Consider the following 19,437-nt stretch of genomic DNA (forward strand, 5'->3'; position numbering starts at 1 on the left):
AGGGAATTTAACAAAATAGAAAACCAGCCTTCCACATTTATAATCAAATGTGGATGCAGAAATCCAAAGTCAGATACTTAAATATTAGTCATATGTGGATTATTTTGTTTGTTACTCAAATTTCCAGATATCCTTGGTAAAAAAAATAGAGGATGAACAAATACCCGTCTATGTTTGATATCCAAGCTCAAATGATCCTACTTTGGGCATAGCTCTCTGGAACGACTCTAATTCTGGTAAATGTAGAAGGAAAGAGAAGTGGACAACCCATAACAAGATGGATGGATACACTCATTGTATACACTCAACAGAATAATTCTAACCTATTTATAATTATGTTAGCTTATTTATAATCTTATTGATTATATTACTATACATATAATTATAAACAATGTTCATGTTTAATTTAGCTGTGCTCTTTCTTCATCTAATTTCTACCTCTTATCTCTAACAATTGATAAAACTTTTCCATGTTAAGTAGTACTCTGTATCTCCTTTATCTTTTATTTTCAATGTCACTCTATCCATCTCTGCACAATCCAATATTTTCCCAATTATATTTTCACCTGATGGGGCATTCTCATCTGATGGGGCATTCTCATAATTGCTTATTATAGACCCAGAGTCTAGGAATTAACTGGAAAACCACACAGAAACTTGCGTTGCCATTTTTAATATGCTAGAGTAGGATATGAAAAGTGGCTGCTAGATGCTTTTAAATAAGGTAGTCCTCATTTAGCAACCACAATTGGGAGTGGCAACTCAGTCATTAACCAAAAAGGTTGCTAAATGAAACCACGACTATGCTCTTACTTCAGGTTTTCCTTTATTTTTACATTCCTGTGAAGGTCATAAATGCAGGATTGGTCACAAAGTTGTTTTTTTATCCCCCATTGGTCACAAAGTTGTTTTTTTATCCCCCAGTGGTCATTGTCTGAGATAGTTGCTAAATGAGGACTACTTGCACATAGGAAATCTGTATGTCAGATTTGTCAAAATGTATTTTTTTAAAAAAGCTTTGGAATTCTGATCACTTTCAAATATAACTTTTGCCTTCTAATAATGCTTATATTATCCATAAAATCAGTGCCCACTGCTGGGAATGATTCAATACTGTCAAAAGAAAAGCCCACAGTATCTGAAGTAGCAAGAAATAGCTAGAGTATTTCTTCTCCTTGTTGCTTCAAAATGTTGGATCAAAACATGGAAGAGAGCAGCATACAGAATATTGGCCACACCAGCCTTTCTTCAGGGTGGGCTGTGTGTTAATTTATATACACAACATTAATTGTATGCATCACAATTGCGATAATTCCCATTCAGTCTAGATTCTAAAATTACCTAGCTGTGCCTTTATTCAGGCCATTGAATTAACTTAAAGAAGGGGTAGCAATTTTTGTTTCCTGAGAAAGCTTGAATTTGTCAACAAAGTAAATCACTCTCACCAATTAGGTCTTCTTGCAGACAAAGACCATTGAAAGCATTGCAACAAGTAGGTAGGTATTATGATCGTTCCTTCTTTGTTTTCAATATGAGAATAGTATCACAATTGTTTTGAGTATTCTAAAATAATGTCTAAAAAGTTACAATCCCCATTGTGCTACATAGGAATGGATAATTACAAACCAATTCTACAGTGGGAGCATGGAAAATTTATAAAAGCACAATCAGTATTTCCCAAAATTTGGTAGCCTGTTCTCAGTGAGATAAATACAAGCATTTCCCACTTTGTCTGGAAAGTATCAAACAAAATTACAAGCAAAAACTGAGTGAATGTTTTTTCTCCTGTATTATTATCAAAGCATCAATAAAGAATATTCAACTGTTACAACAATATTTGGGGAAATATCTCTTTTCCAACCATAAATTCTGTAAATCCTGTCCCGGGATCACAGATTGCTATATATTGTTTTATTTAACAATTCATTTCTTTTACAAGGTGGAGCATTTTTTGGGTTACACAAAATAATCCATTTAATTTCATGAAAACAATAAATTTAATTATAACTTTAAATTTCATTTCATCAAAAACAATATGTACTTCAGCTCATAATTTTGACAAATGAATTTATAAACTGCTTAAAAAAATATATTCTAATCTTACCAACACATTCACCATCCTTAAGTTCATATCCTGATTGGCAGCTGAGTTGTTGAAGACACGTAAATGATCCAATTGTATTGATACAATGTTCTCCTCTCTTGCAAGTATGAGTATCTGATACGCATTCATTAATGTCTGTGAAAAGACCACATGCCAGCATATCATATCGCAAAGTATAGACCTTTTTCAAATTTAGTACCCCATAAAGATACAGCATAAATTATTTGTCCAGAAAGAAAAAATTATATGATTAGATTTTTAAAATTTCTTGCCAATTTTACAAATGTTTACAATATTTTAATTTATAGAGAATTCTAGGAGATGTTCTACTTTTAGTTTTACCTTGAGTGATGCATTCAGTCAAGGTCATTATGTAATCAATTACTCTAATAGGACACAGAAGTTAGGAAAGTATGAATGCAAGCCCACATATTACATATAGAATATTCCTAATTTATATAGCAAATATAATTCAATTTTACAAGGCAAGCAATCACTTCATCACCACAGGACACAAAAGATATATATGAATAATGTAACAAAGCAACCAAGGAAGAACCACAGGAATGAGTAGGAAGAAAAATTATGCTTTGAAGCTCACAAGAATAACTTGTGTTATACGATCAAGTAGGAACTATAGTGAAAGCTTGACACTTGAAATGGAGCATAATCATTGCCATAATTTTGAATTAGGTAGTATGTCTACAGTGGTATGTTTCATGCCCAGCATGTGTTAATGAGAAATGAACCATGTCTGTGATCCTAGTGTGACTGGCAGCATATAGATTATTAGGTTGCATGGATCCTTACATATCTCACATTTTATTTTTCCAGCTTCCTATATAATTTTCAAACCCAGAAATGTTTTATTGTTATCATTACATGCTGGGCACGAAGTATGCCACTATGGTGGACATACAATCTAATTCAAAATTATGGCAATGATTAGGTTACATTTCAAATGTCAAGATCTTGCCACAACTTCTAAACATGGACATTAATTTGTAATACACATATAGCACAATTTGATACATAAGGATAGGAACAGCAAAAGGCTGGGTCAGAGAAACCCTTCAGTTCTTTTCATTTCATTTCTAAACCCTCAATCAATTTAATATATACTTTACATGCCACAATGGACACACAAATAGTATGGGCCTGAGAAGGAAAGTTACCAAAACATAATGTAGCTTTTTATGCCTTCTCCTCAAACAAACTACATCCAACAGCACATTTTACAGTTGAATAATTGTGTCTCAGTCAAGCAAAGTATATCTCTAAGATAAAGTTAAAGGCAGAAAAGTAGTAGAAATCTCATTTAGCAGCAAGGAATAAAACAGGCAATAAAACCCAGCAATCAAGAAAAGATAACAGGGCAGAAGAAACTTCCTGTAATACTACACGACTATACAAGAAAACAGAGAACCTTTAAGCAAGAATAACAGATTTCAGCTAAATAGAGCAAACTGTTGCAGAGTAAGAAGTAACTGGATAACAGAAACAATTATCTGCTGATTATTGCCCTTTCTTACTCGAGCTGTTCAAATAATGGAGAGGCATCCTAGCATTTGGATTTCCTGCCCCAAGCAAAAGAGCTTTCTCCAATCTGTTGTCCTTCAAGTCTATTAGAATTTTAATTCCCACTAGTACTCAACCAGCTGAACTGCAAGTTCAAAGTATCTGGAAAGTACCAAGCAGGGAAAGTTGACCTACAAGACTATCCTCCACAAGCTATTGTGTTCGTCAAAAAGCTTCAGAGATTACAGGTGAAAGAAAATAGAATGCACAGTGAATCCCTAAGTGACCTTGAATATTTAATCAAAACTCAAATGATATGGAAACAAGAAAACAGAGAAGTGTCCAATTATTTTCTGCATATGGAAGATTTATAAATAGCTTCTCCTGGGAAAATGTACATGTCAAAGCAATTTCACAGGTTTTACTTGCATGTTGATTGATTTCAGCTGAATGCAGGGCCTTGGTTGGGGAGAGGAAATGCAAAATGTGAACTTATCTTCAGCACGAAGGAAAATAAAAACCACGAACATCTCTATGAAGAAAACATTTCCATATCTTCAGTATAAAATGAACATACAACATTTCCAGTAATGTAAGCAGAAGCAAATTATGAAGTACTTGGAAAAATAAAGTTTAATTAAACGTTTAGAGAAAAGTTAGTTTCTAGTCTTGATTCTATGCCTGCTGACTCAACAGAGCTCATAATAGTATTATATCTTAATCACTTATAGAGTGATGAGTTACAACTTCCTCGAAATATTGTTATAGTTACAAATGAAGTCTCACTGATTTACCACTTAGGACAGCATCTCTGACAAGTTCTGAAGAATAGCCAAGGGCCCAGAAGATTGGAGAATGGCTAGTTTTGCAATAATAATCCTTACTTCAAGTATTGGGTTCAGTTCTACACACTCCAATTTAAAATAAACTGGAGTAAGTCTAGAGACAGATTACCAAGATGGGGAAAGGACAGTGAATGCCTTGCCTCCAGAAGTTGTAGAGGCTCCAACACTGGAGGATGTTAGATATTGGACAACCATTTTGTCTGGAAAGGTGTAGGGTTTCCTGCTTAAGCAGGGGGTTGGATTGAAGACCTCTAAGGTACCTTCCAACTCTGTTATTCTGTTCTGTCATTCTGGAAATCAAGTCCTACAAGAAATGGCTAAAAGGCCTAGGTATGTTTAGCTTGCAGAAGAGAAAGTTGAGAGGAGACATGGTGGGTTGTCATCAAATTACTGAAGGGCTGTCACATTGCAGATAGTTAAGATTTACAGTATTCTCACTTGCTCCAAGGGGTAAGATTCAGGGGTGGGATTCAAATTTTTTAACAACCGGTTCTGTGGGCATGGCTTAGGTGGTGGGCATGGCTTGGTGGTCATGTGACTGGGTAGATGTGGTTTGATGGTCATGTTATTGGCTGGGCATGGCCAACTCAATATCACTCACATCGAGGCACGCATCTCCTTGCCTGGCCTCTCATGCCTGTGGGGATGCTGCAACAGTTGTAAGTGTAAAAAATGGTCATAAGTCACTTTTTTCAGTGCCATTCAGTAACTTTGAATGGTCACTCCACACAAGCAAAGTACCAGCAAAGGAGGGGAAAAAATCTCCAGAGAAGTTCCAGAGACAGAAAGTCTAGCCCTGCCAAGAATGTAATAAGGGTTAAAGGAGAGGCAGTTTCTGTAAGCAACACCAGAATGTTTCCTTCCTGCCTTCCTTACAGGATTAGGCCAGTAATTTCTTCTAACAACTGGTTCTCCAAACTGCTTAGAATGTTAACAACCGGTTCTAGCAAATAGGTGCGAACTAGTAGAATTCCACCCCTGGTAAGATTAGATGAAGTTTCACGGACACAGATACACACTAGGAAGAACTTCTTGACAGTGAGAACTATCAATTAGTGGAAGAGATTATCGATTTTAGATATTAAAGAAATAGTTTTCCTAAGACCCACTCTGCATCCTATAAACACTGCATCCTATAAACAACTGGATAACCAAGGGAAATAGCTATGAAAAAGAAAAGAACAATAAACTTCTAAAATGATGCATTATGGAGACAAGAGTCTGTGACAGCAACTTGGACTATTAGAACACATCATCCATTTGTGGTTTACTACACACTCAAAAAATTCAATAAGGATGAACAATAACAAATGTATTCCATGTGCCACAACATGTACAATAGAGGTAAACACACAGTGCTGTGACTTGTCTCATATAGGAAGCCTTAGACATACTAAATTGAAACTGAAAAGAAGGATGTGGACACAGTAGCTTAACTATTAACATGAAGAGCACAGTCCCTGTAAACTATCCAGTGAGATGGTAGAGGTCCCCATATACACAGAGCATCATGCAAATGGGAATGGTTGTTTCAAGACCTCCTTGCTTAGATGAGTTGTAGTCTGTGGTTGCCATTTGGCTTTCCCTTTTGATATGTGAAAAGTACACCCTTTAGTACCCTGATCCAATCTTTAGAAAAGCATATCTTGTTTATGCATATTTGGATTACTTTGCTTAACCCGTTCTTTGGAGAAAGCAATTACTATGAATTATCTACCTTGCTTGAAGTTCATTCTTTATAGTTAATGTCAGGCTCTAGATTGAAAGAAGCTCTAAATACCTAAACTTGCACTGCCCGAGAAGTGGACAAGTGCCAATAAGAAAGAGATTGTGCAGAATAAAACCCCTACAGTTCTTTTGTACCAATTTGCTTATGTTACTTTTTAATGGGATAATGGACATCAAGGCTGAACATCATGAGCTCCTTTCCAGTCCTGGTTTGGAAAGTGAATTGTCTGGGCAAAGAAGTCCAGCCCTAGTAAAGCCCTAGCAAAGTCCTGCCCTGGAGATTTTAGAAGTCTCCTGCAAGGAACCACCTAGGCAAAATGGGGCATTGAGTGGAAGAAAGACAATTATGTTGTTCTTTATGTTGCACTTCACAGAAGCAATGGCCCAAAACCTATGAGGCAAAAAATAAAATCTAGTTTACAAATCTTAAAATAGGCTCCCTCTCCAAGCATTTATAAATTTTGCTCACAGTTGACAACTCAATTACTCCTGCATGGAAATGTCTTCTATTAACCGAAATACCATCTAAGGGTTTTGTTAATTACTGAAAGCAAAATGGAATGGTCAAAAAAAGAGCAATCCATTGGGATCTTGGAGTTCTTTAAGAACTTAATTTCCCCAGACCCTTGCAGGTCTATTGCCTCTCTTGGGTTAGCATAAATTATTTGCAGTCCAGATTCAATGGTTCATGTTTGCTATTGCCTGAAAGCCTGACTAACTACTTCCTTTAGCTATTCAGTCACCAGAACTAATTTATAGACAACCAGTATACTGATGGTAAATGCAAACAGTTTCTATACCAAGGAAAGCTATAATAGTTTTCATTGACATAACAAGAACGCCAATTCTCCCACACTGCAGCAGGAATCATACTGGTATTAGCTATCAGCTACACTGAGCTTCATTGGCTGAAAAATGAGATAATGCAATAAATAACAAACAATACAATATAGGAACCATTTCCACATTTCAAAATTACCTTGTAGCACAGGACCATGAACCAAAAACACCAATAATGTTAACGTAAGCCAGAAATGTTACGACATTTTACTAATACTATTAAACTGCCAGAACAAGTGTTAAAGTATCACAAAGTTAGTCCAAGTTTTATAATGTACATCTATGCATATGTACATTTTTAACATTAAAAGGGTGAAAAGTAAAATAGCTTGGTTGTGGGAGGGGGGTTCTGTTGTTTCATTATTAAACTAGGTAACATCACCTGTGCTAAAAGGGAGTGGGTTTTGCTATCTGTTTATATACAGTAGCTGCCCTATGAGTGTTAGTGGGAGTGTTGCTGTTCCAAAGAATTACCAAGAAGAAACTCACTGATCTAGCAGAAGTACAATATTACATTGATTTTCATGGCATAATTTACATTTACAGTACATTTATAGTCAAATCCCATTTTCAGATAGGTTGGGAGTGAAGATGAAAAGTAGCTCTACCAGAGGCTTTTAAGGGGTAACTTACTCTACCTCATTCAAAGTGGAGTTTAATTAACCTTTTCTTACAACTGAAACCTTCCCACGTTTTCTTATTACAGAATATCCATTAAGGATAGATACATGGAATAAGTGTTTCTTGCCTTTCTGTTAGGCATGCTAGGTGACAGCCATATGGAAGCACCCTACAAATTGTGCAAAATTGAATCATATATATTTGCCCAGTGAAGGAACTAACTTTCATAGTGTGACTAGTTAGAATATGCAACGCATCTAGAGAATTGTAAATGAAGGTAAAGCATGTGCTTGAATTGTTTTACAACTATTTGTAAAATAAATAGACCAAAAGCTGTTTAGAGATGTAATGTGTAGGCTTTATAGGGATATTTATCTTTTCGAGTAACTAAAATAATACAACCATTCTGACAGTATCTAAAGGTCCACCAGTAGGTAGAACTGAAAAGTAAGGATTTTGATTTCAACAAACTTACCTTCACAGGAAACACCATCTGACAGGAGGACAAAGCCAAGTGAACAAGAACACACAATTTCCCCTTCCACCATATTACAAATGTGCTTGCAGGGACCATTATCTGGGAAACACAATATTTCAAAACACATTGAAAACAATTAAAGTGAATTCCTTTTATATTATAATTATATCTTGGTCATCACATCAGAAAGTAAACATCCAAATAAACCACATACCCCAGAGGTGGGATTCAAATTTTTTTTACTACCGGTTCTGTGGGTGTGGCTTGGTGGGTGTGGCATGGGAAGGATACTGTAAAATCTCCAATCAGAGGTGGTATTTGGCGGTTCTCTGAACTACTCAAAATTTCCGCTACCGGTTCTCCAGAACCGGTCGGAACCTGTGAATACCCTCATATGCTGAATCATTCTTTAGAATATTTCTTTTATTTAAAACACACCTGAGCTAAACTTATCTATGAGGCTGAAATCACTACACACAGCTGTGTTGCACAAACAACTCTAAACAGCTAATATTAAATAACCTTGAGTTTTCAAGTTAACCTTCAATTATGCAGCACATTATCCTCTGAGCTTCTGATTTTCTTTTTTGTCAACCTACTGGAAGCTGTTTGGACTAGTATTGAAATAAAAATCACCAAGGAACCTTTTAATGATTTTCAAACACATGAAAAACAATATATAGAGTTGCATGTTCTATGAAATGTATGGCTATATAAATTAGATAAATGAATGAATGAATGAATGAATACTGAATACTTATCTCCAGCTCCCAATAAGACATACCTTTACATTTATCTTCTTCTACTTGTAAAGTGTTGTTGGTTGCAGGTTGAATATTTAAAGCTTCTGGAGCTGGAATGGCTTTCTCCCCTAAGGCAGTATTTTGTGCATCGTCTTCAAAATCTAAAAAAAGTATATATTACAGAAATATTTTGATTACATTATTTCATATCTTTATATTTCCAAAGAAGATTTTCTTTGGAATATTCAAATAACTCTATAGTTTACTGGGAAACATAGTAATTGAACTCTCACACCTTGTGACATACAAAAAGAAATAACACAAGGATGCTTACTGTCTCATATCTTGTTTATTTTGATCCTTCAAATATTAAATATATAAAAAGACATGAGGATGTGGGAAGCAAAGATTTAACAATAAACTTATAAGTCAAGGGCTTTTGTGGATGACTTGGTCTTGATTTTGGAAGATCCTTTAAGGGGAATTGAAATATTAAAGGGAAAAGTAATAGAAGTTGGTACACCAGCTGGTTTTAAAATTTATAAACAAAAAAATGAAAATTTTAACAAAAAGATGAAAATAGGGAATTGAACAGAACTATTAAATAAAACAGGTTTTCAGATGGAGAAGAAAGTCAAACAGGTGAGTATCACCACGACAAATATTAAAAATGGTAAAACCTCTCCAGTAATGTCCAACTCTAATTGTGTGCTATTTCAAAATAACTATGGTAAGAGATGGAATGAAGTTAAAATGTTAAGATGGGAGAAATTACAACTATCATTGCTGGGGAGAATTTCTATGATTAAATACTAGTTGTTACAAGATGCAAAGGAAATGTATCGTCGATATATGTCACTAGAGACTTTGTCTAGAATGTATAAATGCACTTCAAATTTATGTTGGAAAAGGGCATTGGTACTTACCTGATACGCCTGTTCTCTGTGAGCTGCGAAGAGCATCCAGTGATGGGAAGGTGTTTCAGTCCCTTCTAGGAAGGCTGGGCTTAAACTTGAGGACACTCCTTCTCCTCCACGAGACTCCTCCTTAGCGTCCCCAGTTTTGCAAAGCCGAGGTATTGATACCCTATATGCTTAAGCCTATGTAATAATCCTGGCCGGAACAGACCCCCTACCAGACGGAATAAAAGGGTAGGGCTGGATGCTCTTCACAGCTCACAGAGAACAGGCGTATCAGGTAAGTACCAATGCCCTTTCTCCCGTGAGCTGTTCAGTGCATCCAGTGATGGGACATACCAAAGCTTGGCACTGTCCTAAGGGAGGGACTCCGTCTGGATTGCAGACCTAACTGTCTCTGAAATAACTTGCGGCAAAACTCGCCTACCAAATGAAGCCTCAGCAGAAGCAAATACGTCAATTTTATAATTTCTAATAAATGGAGATGGAGAAGCCCAGGTTGTAGCTCGGCAAATCTCCTCTATTGTAGCTTGAGTCACCCATGCTGCTGTGGTGGCTGCACTCCTGGTGGAGTGAGCAGTAATGCCTTGGGGCACTTGAATCAAGTGAGAGTCATACAACTTAGCGATGGTGGCCCTTAGTCATCTACCTATGTGGTGAAACCTTGTGCCCCAGGGTGTTAGGCTGAAAGGACACGAAAAGGGCTTCTGTCTTTCTGGGGGGCGCCGTGTGCTCTATGTAGATGTGTAAGGCCCTTCTTACGTCCAAGCGGTGCCATTGGTGTTCAAGCCTGTGTGATGGACGTGAGCAAAAATTTTGGAGCACCATCTCTTGAGCTCTATGGAATGCCGAATTAACTTTTGGAATGAAGGAGGGATCTGGTCTGAGAACCACTCTATCCAAATGGAAAATACAGAGATCTTTGAGCACCGATAATGCAGCTAGTTCGGAGATTCTTCGGGCACATGTAATTGCTATCAGGAAAACTACTTTGTAGGTAAGAAATTGAAGTGTCATGGTCCTTAGTGGCTTGAAGGGACCTGTAGTAAGGGCCAACAGTACCTTATTTAAGTCCCAAGTTGGATATCGGTGCACTACAAGGGACCTCAAGTTCTTGGCACCACGCAGAAAACTGCAAATGCGAGTGTGATTAGATATGGAGGTAAGATCATCCCAAGATATGACCGAAGCCAGGGCTGCCACCTGTCTCCATAGAGTATTGGGTGATAACCCTTTGTTTAGGCCCTCCTGTAAAAATTCTAATAACTGCACTACTGATAGGGAAGTGGGGTCGATCTGAACCCTCTGACACCAACGGCAGAAGCTATACCAGGTGGCCTCATAGATTTGGTTCGTCGTAGGACATCGAGCTGACTGAATAGTATGAATAACTTGAGTAGAACGGTGTTCATCTCTCAGACATAGCCATTCAACTTCCATATGGCTAAGTTTAGTCATTGGGAGTCCAGGTGTAGCACTTGGCCTTGAGACAGCAATATGACCGATGATGGGATCCTCCACGGTGGTACTGTCGAGAGGTCCTTCAGGTCTGCAAACCATGCTCACCTTGGCCAATAAGGAGCCACTAATAGCAGGTCCGCTTTTTCTTCCAGCAACTTCTGAATCATTTTGGGGATCATGGGGAGGGGAGGAAAGGCGTATAGCAGTCCGGTGGGCCAGTGACATCTGAGGGCGTTCATGTCCTCCACTCCCTGTGATGGGTAATAAGAAATGAACCAGGGAAGCTGTGCATTGAGTGGGGAGGCAAACAGGTCGACTACCAGTAGGCCCAACCTCTGAGTAGCCTCCAGAAAGATCTTGGGGTCCAGATGCCACTCTGATTGGTCTAATGTGGCTCTGCTGAGCCAATCCACTTGTACTTTCACTACTCCAGATATGTGTTCTGCCTTTAGAGAGAGAAGATGGATTTTGGCCCATAGGAATAGTCTTTCTGCTTCCCTCATTAGTAGATTAGAATGAGTGCCCCCTTGTTTGTTGGTATGGGCCTTTGTAGTTATGTTGTCTGTTAAGATAAGCACGTGTTTGCAATGGAGATGCGGGAGGAATTGTCGGAGTGCCAAGTACACCGCTCTCAGTTCTAGCCAGTTGATATTGTGTGTCTTCTCTGAATCTGTCCAAAGGCTTTGTGCTGTATGAGATTGGAAGTGGGGCCCCCATCCCACTAGACTGGCATCTGTTGTAACAATCAACCTGTGTGGATCCTTGAAAGGGCATCCTTTGTTGATTTCGGGTCATGGTCACCAGCGTAGAGACCTGAGAATGGTTGATGGAACTTTTATGAAAGTCCTGCCGTCGTCTCTCCCAGCGCGTTGGTATGGCAACAGGAACCATTGCAGGGTTCTTGCATGGAAATGGGCCCAAGGGATAATAGAAATACAAGAAATCATTTTTCCAAGCAATTTAGAAAGGAGACATAGTTGTACTTTCCTAAGAGTTTTGATCTGTTGAGCCAAATCTCTAATGCTTTCTTGTCTGTCAGGGGAGAGGAAGACTTTGCCTTCCAGGGTGTCAATGATGGCGCCAAGGTGAATGAGTCTAGTAGAGGGTATTAAATGACTTTTTGACCAATTGATTGAGAACCATGTTGTTATAGGGTTACAAGTGTAGTTTGAGTGTTCAAATTTGCTTGATTGATGGAAGATGCCAGAATAAGAATGTCATCCAAGTAGCATTGAAGTCGGATGGACCTATCTCTGAGTGATGCTGCCAAGGCAGCCGAGACCTTTGTAAAAGTTCTGGGAGCTGAAGCTAGGCCAAATGGGAGAGCAATATATTTGTAATGGATGTTGTAACAGAAACAAAGGAATTTGAAATGTGAGGGCCTAACTGGGATATGTAAGTAAGTTTCGGTAAGGTCTATGGAGGTAAGGACATCATTTTTTCTGATGCTGAGTAAGATCGATTGGAGAGTGGTCATTTTAAATTTTCGGTAAACTAAATATTGGTTTAGACGTTTTAAGTCCAGGATTGCCCTCCATCCCCCCGAACTTTTAGGGACCATGAAGAGGTGTGAATAAAAACCTTTTTGATTAGAAGGGACAGGTTGTATGGCCCGGATCTCTAGTAGATGTGCTATGGCTATGTCCATGAGAAACCTTTTTTCTGTGTCCCTGGAAATTGGGGACTTCATAAAAAAATCCAGGGAGTGGTGGAGCTGAACTCCAGTGCCAGACCAAATCGTACTGTGTTCCTGGCCCATGCGTCAGTGGTAGAGGAGTCCCATTGGTCGGCAAACATTTTTAGGCGACCACCAATGGGAATCTCGTTGTGGTCATTACTTGGACCTGCGGAAGGGCCTAGATCCTGTTCCTCAAAATTGTCTCCTAGAATGGAGTTCCCTTCTATATCTGTCCCCAGATTCAATTCTATCTGTCTGTTGTCTGAATCCAGGCTATCTTTGAAATCTTGGATAGTAGGGTTGGTAGAAGGGGTGAAAGGAACCCCTACAAAAGGGCTGTGGTGATCTTGACTCTGCTCGACGAAAAAGAGAGGGAAGAATTTCCTTTTTGGTTCTGGTTTCATATAGGAGGGGTTCAAGCGCACTGCCAAATAGTTTGTTGTCTGAGATGGGAGATGAGGCAAGCCACCACTTGTGCTTGATGTCTGCCTGCCAATGCCTGAGCCAAAGTAACCTTCTAGCTGCAATTTGGGAAGCAATGGCCCTAGAGGAAGAGCCTACATTGAAGGTAGTGACTACCGAAAACTCTGCAGCGGCGATTAATTTAGCCACATCTTGATGTGCCCTAATGTTTGAGGCTGGAATGGTATCCCTCAGGTGGCAGAGGCATCTGAGAGATGATCTGGTAAAAAAGGAGGCCGCTGTGGCCGCTCTGATGGCCCATGCATCCAAGACGTGTGCCCTGTGGAGGGCTAGTTCCACCCTCTTTTCCTCATGCTTGAGAGCCTCTTCAGCTTCACTTGAAATGGCTGAGGAAGATGCAAGAGCAATGATAGGCTCGTCCACTTCTGGAGTGTTTAGAAATTTAGAGAACTCAGGTGCCAAATTATAGTATTTTTTATCATGTCCTGTGGGAGCAGGATATGAGGCTGCTGCAGCCCATTGTTTTTGCACTAAATTGGAAAACATGTGTGGCACAGGGATAACCTCTGCCTCAGTGATTGGTTGAGAGAATATGAGATCCTCTGCTTCCCCTGGAGTATTTGGTGGGGGAGGGGTACCCGTATTATCCAGCCGTGCGGTGTTCTTGGCCTTAAACAGCAGGGATTTAAATAATTGTGGGTGGAATAATCCTGTAAATACGGGGAGGTCAGGTGAGAGGCCTTCATCATCAGACATCCCTTTTTCTAGCGGATCCACCTCTGACAATACCTGGTCAACGGTGTGTACCAACCCCTCCTCCATTTGATCCATTGGATCCCCTTGATCGCCCATATCCTGTGTGTACTGAGGGTCTCTGATAGTGGGCAACGATAGTTCTGCAGGGGGGGGGGTACCTGATGAAGATGTGGATCCATGATGCCCAGAGATTGTTCAGAAAGAGATCCGCAAATCGAAGCTGAGGGTGTTCATCCTGCCTGAATAGCCTGTTGGACGCCTGCTGATCTGCCCTTCTGGATAGCTAGCTCCATCCATGCCCTCATGTTGGCAGGGATTTCCTCTGGAAGTTCCTCCTCTTGTCTGAGGCCAGCTGCAGTTGGCGTGAATGTTGCCTCTGGGGCCCTCCTTGGGGAGAGAATGTTAGAAAGAGCCTCCTGGGGAGGTTGTATCGATATGCTGCTCCTTCTGGATAAATCCAGAGGGATGGTTGGAGGGTTCTGGGCCTGTGAGGTAGAGGGTATGATGAGTGGTGAAGAGGTGGGCTGTGCAGCTACTCCTGTACATTTTTCCACCTGCCTTTCTAATGCCTGATGGCATCTGCATGCATCTTTCTCTGCTGCCTTAGAGGTCTTTTGGGGCTCCATGGATTTCTCTCTTTTTTTTAGCAGTTAGTCTAGATCTGGAGTTGTAGTTGCTGGCCATGGTAAAGTCTTTGATAGATTAGCAATGTAAAGAGGCTATGAAATTAGGTGGCTGGAACACCTAGGGACCTGCTCCCTTAAGGGGCAGGGGGTCATGGAATAAATAGTCCCCCAATGCCTTTAGCAAATGTTGTCTCCTTGTTCTGTTTTGCTTTGTTATTTATTTATCTCTATACCTCTGTTTCTCTGCATCTCTGCATCTATATCTATATCTATATCTATATCTATATCTATATCTATATCTATATCTATATCTATATCTATCTATATCTATCTATCTATCTATCTATCTATCTATCTATCTATCTATCTATCTATCTATCTATCTATCTATCTATATGTTTTCTTAAGTTTTCGCGGGTACTTACATGTATGGTATTCAGCTTTGTTTGGGTATTTTCGCATGTCATTATAGTTGTGCTTTTAAAGTTGTAGGGACATTTCGGCAGAATCTCATCTGCCATCACCAGGCTTCTGTATTGTGTTCGTCTGTGAGTCAGGCTTTCACAGCCGTTTCTGTTTTATATTTGGGGCTAGCCTACTGCTGTGTTAGAATGTTTTTTTTTTCTTCATCCTGATTGGTTGGGAGTCTTGGTCTGTGTTTACTGGTCTTGGAGTTTGCTGTGTTCTGCTTGATTGGTGTTTCTAATATCTTCTGTCTGTTTTGTGGCTTTTTTTGTCTTGATTGGCTGGCAACATTGCGTTCCTGTATTGGAGGCTTTTTGTGCAGCTTGGCTCCGAGTAAATGGATGGCTATAATTTATTAGGAAGCTAGGTTTCATCTGGGTGCCTGGTTGGGGTGTGTTTGAGCTGGAGGTATCAGGGGGGATCTGTTTGTGCCCAGGTGTTTGCCTGGCTTGTGGTGTGGAGATTTTTGTTTTGTTTGTGAGTGCAGGCTTCCAAATAATTGACAGTCTGGTGGAATCATAGATAGATAGATAGATAGATAGATAGATAGATAGATAGATAGATAGATAGATAGATAGATAGATAGATAGACAAGATAGTTAGAAAGAAAGATAGATACACACGCGCGCGCGCACACACACGCACACACACATATATCAATAACTTAAAGATTTGTAGAATTTAAATCAATCAAGTCAATTTTTGAATAAAGTACTTGACCAGAACACCCCACTCCAAGACCCAGCACCTATATGAGGGCACAGAGGTCTGTAACTGATAATTAGATCAGTTTAGCTGCACTTATTGCCTATGGAATCCAGCAGTTCAAGTCCTCTATCATCCAGTGGACTGGTGGTAGGGATCCCCCATTCCCAGGTCCTCAAGAAGGGAAACCTTGTTGGGTAACTTGCCTCACAGACAATAACAATTACTCAGCAATTTTAACCATGCAGCCTTTAAAATGGCGGCCGCCTCGTGGCAGAATGAAAACGAAAGCAGCTATCACTTCCTGGCCTGCTGAAAGCAAAACTACTCAGCGGGAAGGTGCAGGGGCTAATACCCTGCCCTGAGGTGTTTTGCGGGGAAAGCCTCATAATAAAAGGAAAAATGGCTGTACTGTTTGAATTGGGGCTTCAAGCCTCGATAAAAGGAAAAAAAGGCTGCATTTTTAAATTGAAGCTTCAAACCTCGAATGGACAGAGCGTTTACTCAGCCGGCTGGGAGATCGGTGAGATAAGCCTCCTTGTTTAGAAGTTTAAGGCAGCGTCTCTGAAACGAGAGGCTTTTAGCCTCAGGGCAGATTGGAAAGATAAGCCTCCATGTTTATGAGGCTTTAGCCTTGGGAGGCTGGAACGTAAAAAAAAACCAAATGAGTGAAATGACTTTTGGAGGCTCCCAGGGGTGGTGGGCGTAGTTGGTGACAGAAACTATGGTTTTACCTGACCTGAGAATTAAATCAGTTAAATCAACTAAATCGCCAGTGTTCTGTTCCGACCAGGAAAACTATAATACAACCTGTCTGAAGAAAGGCTGAGCTAAAACTGGAGATGCTAAGGAGGAGTCTCGTGGAGGAGACTCCCATCACTGGATGCTCTGAACAGCTCATGGGAGAATGTGAACAACAAAAAAGGTTATTTTATTATGCTTTGTGAAAATGTAAAAAATGTTGAATTGTTGAATTCTAATACATATACTGAATCAGTGGCTTTGAAAGATAAATATATACCTGAGACCAGAAGTCTTCCTCTTAGGATTGATAAATAAACAGTTGGAAAAAGTCCTGAATTTCTCTCTCTCTCTCTCTCCTCTCTCTCCCTCCCTCCCTCCTTCCCTCCCTCCCTCCCTTCCTCACCTTCTCCCTCTCCCTCTCTCTTTCTCTCTCAATAACTACAGTGAGATTTTTGTATGCACAAATATTCAAAAATTTGGCCATATGAAGGAATGATTGATGAAGGTGATTGACTTTTTTGACCAGAGAAAAGACAATATGTTTATTGCTGGCTGAAAATCCCTTATGGACTTTTTTGTGTAAAATGGGGAAAAAAGTAATTTTTTATGATTATAGAAAGAAGAGAGTCTTGATATAACCCACCACCACCCAGCACAGATAAACTCCGTGGCCAAAACACTACTTGCCAGAACCAAACGCCTGGCAGTCAAGACACACATAAAGACTGAACTATGCACCCTGACTAAAGTACTGACAGCCAACGGCTTCCACAAAAGCAAAATCACTGGCTTGATCCACAAAAACACACTGAGACATAATGGAGACCTAGAAGATGAACAGACCTATGGAACAGCTGTCCTGCCCTACATAAGAGGTACTACAGACAAAATCAGTAAGATACTATACAGGCATCACATCAAGACTGCCTTCAAAACAGACGGAAAAATAGCATCCATCCTAAGAAACCCCAAAGATAAAATTGACGTGGAAAACCAAGGCATATATGAAGTCCCCTGTGCATCATGCCCTGCCACATACATTGGACAGACCAATAGAAGAATCAGTACCCGCCTAGATGAACACAAAAATGCAGTAAAAAAACTGGAACACACTTCCTCACTAGTCCAACACATGAAAGCCACAGGTCATAGCATCGACTTCAATGGCACCAAAACCCTAGCCACTATAGAAAACCCCAGCTACAGAATTATCAGAGAAGCCATAGAGATTGAAAAAAGACCTGAAAGCATGAATAGAAGAGATGATTCCACCAGACTGTCAATTATCTGGAAGCCTGCACTCTCAAACAAAAAAATCTCCACACCACAAGCCAGGCAAACACCTGGGCACAAACAGACTCCCCCTGATACCTCCAGCTCAAACACACCCCAACCAGGCACCCAGATGAAACCTAGCTTCCTAATAAATGATAGCCGTCCGTTTACTCGGAGCCAAGCAGCACTAAAAGCCTCCAATACAGGAAACACAATGTTGCCAGCCAATCAAGACAAAAAAAGCCACAAAACAGACAGAAGATATTAGAAACACCAATCAAGCAGAACACAGCAAATTCCAAGACCTATAAACACAGACCAAGACTCCCAACCAATCAAGATGAAGAAAAAAACATTCTGGCACAACAGTAGGCTAGCCCCAAATTTAAAACAGAAACGGCTGTGAAAGTCTGACTCACAGACAAACACAATACAGAAGCCTGATGATGGCAGATGAGATTCTGCCGAAACGTTGCTACAACTTTAAAAGCACAACTATAATGACGTGGGAAAATACCCGAACAAAGCTGAATACCATACATACACATTCATACACACACACACACACACATATATAATAAACTTTCCCATTTTGACCTTTGGAATTCATGATAAAACAGCTGTCAAATTTCTCATATGACCAAGACTGTCTTTAGCTTTCAGACTCTTTGGACCACTTTAGACATTATGCAATGGAAATTTATTTTGCTCTTCTTCTACACCACAATATCCTTGCAACAAATATACTTCAGAAGGTCTTGTGGAATAGATTTAAAATATAAATGGGAGACTAATCCACTATCAATGTATGTTCAACTGTTAGACAAACATAGTTAGGTATAACTCCTTAACTTGCAACTCCTTAACAGGAATATTTAAAGTAAAAAAATTGAAGTTAAATAAAAATAAATAAAAATGAATTTTTTAAAAAATGTTAAAATGCCCCAGGTGGTATTCATTAGGGGGATTTCATTCATTACTTTGGTCTTAGGGATGCTAACAAGTGTGCAATCTGATTAAACTATAAACATGGTCCATTCATGAATATCATGGAGAAAATCTATTCATGTGGTCACTAAGATTTGACACTTACTTGATGTAAGATTTGACACTTACTTGATAAACAATCTTTTCAGAAATGAACATCTGAAATCCATTAAGCTGATTACAAGGCCATAAAAAGAAAAAAAAATTAAGCTGGAATTTAAGCATTTTTTCACTTCAAGTAGTACTTCAAGTGTTAAATTTTGACTTCTGTACAGACAGAAATGGATGTGAATAGATATAATTTGAAAAAGAAAAATGCCAATATTAATCCACTATGAAATTAGTATGACAGAATCAACACATTCTGCTTCACCTATGGATTTTTAAACTATGAAACCTTTATGTTACATTGAACTTTGCATTATAACCAAATATTTTTAGCATTGTAAATACTTAATAAAAATGGACAAATAATTATAGAGGAAGAGTTGTAATGTTAAACATCAAGTTTCATATTTTTGAT

The 19,437-nt window shown here is 39.2% G+C and overlaps 1 protein-coding gene across 3 annotated transcripts in view; it reads right to left on the reverse strand.

Annotated features, from left to right (window-relative positions):
* Positions 1–19,437, reverse strand: part of FBLN2 (fibulin 2) — a 152,010-nt gene that overhangs the window by 19,392 nt on the left and 113,181 nt on the right. For all 3 annotated transcript variants that reach the window (XM_087954816.1, XM_087954815.1, XM_087954817.1), the window contains exons 8-10: positions 8,919–9,038; positions 8,132–8,233; positions 2,105–2,239 (exon numbers count right to left, since the gene is read on the reverse strand). In XM_087954816.1, coding sequence (XP_087810942.1) covers positions 2,105–2,239; positions 8,132–8,233; positions 8,919–9,038 — 357 coding nt within the window. The remainder of the gene's footprint in view (positions 1–2,104; positions 2,240–8,131; positions 8,234–8,918; positions 9,039–19,437) is intronic.

This window comes from Notechis scutatus, chromosome 2, assembly GCF_049901735.1.
Source record: "Notechis scutatus isolate UNSWTSFEM ecotype Mainland chromosome 2, rNotScu1.2, whole genome shotgun sequence".
NCBI classification, from domain to species: Eukaryota; Metazoa; Chordata; class Lepidosauria; order Squamata; family Elapidae; genus Notechis; species Notechis scutatus.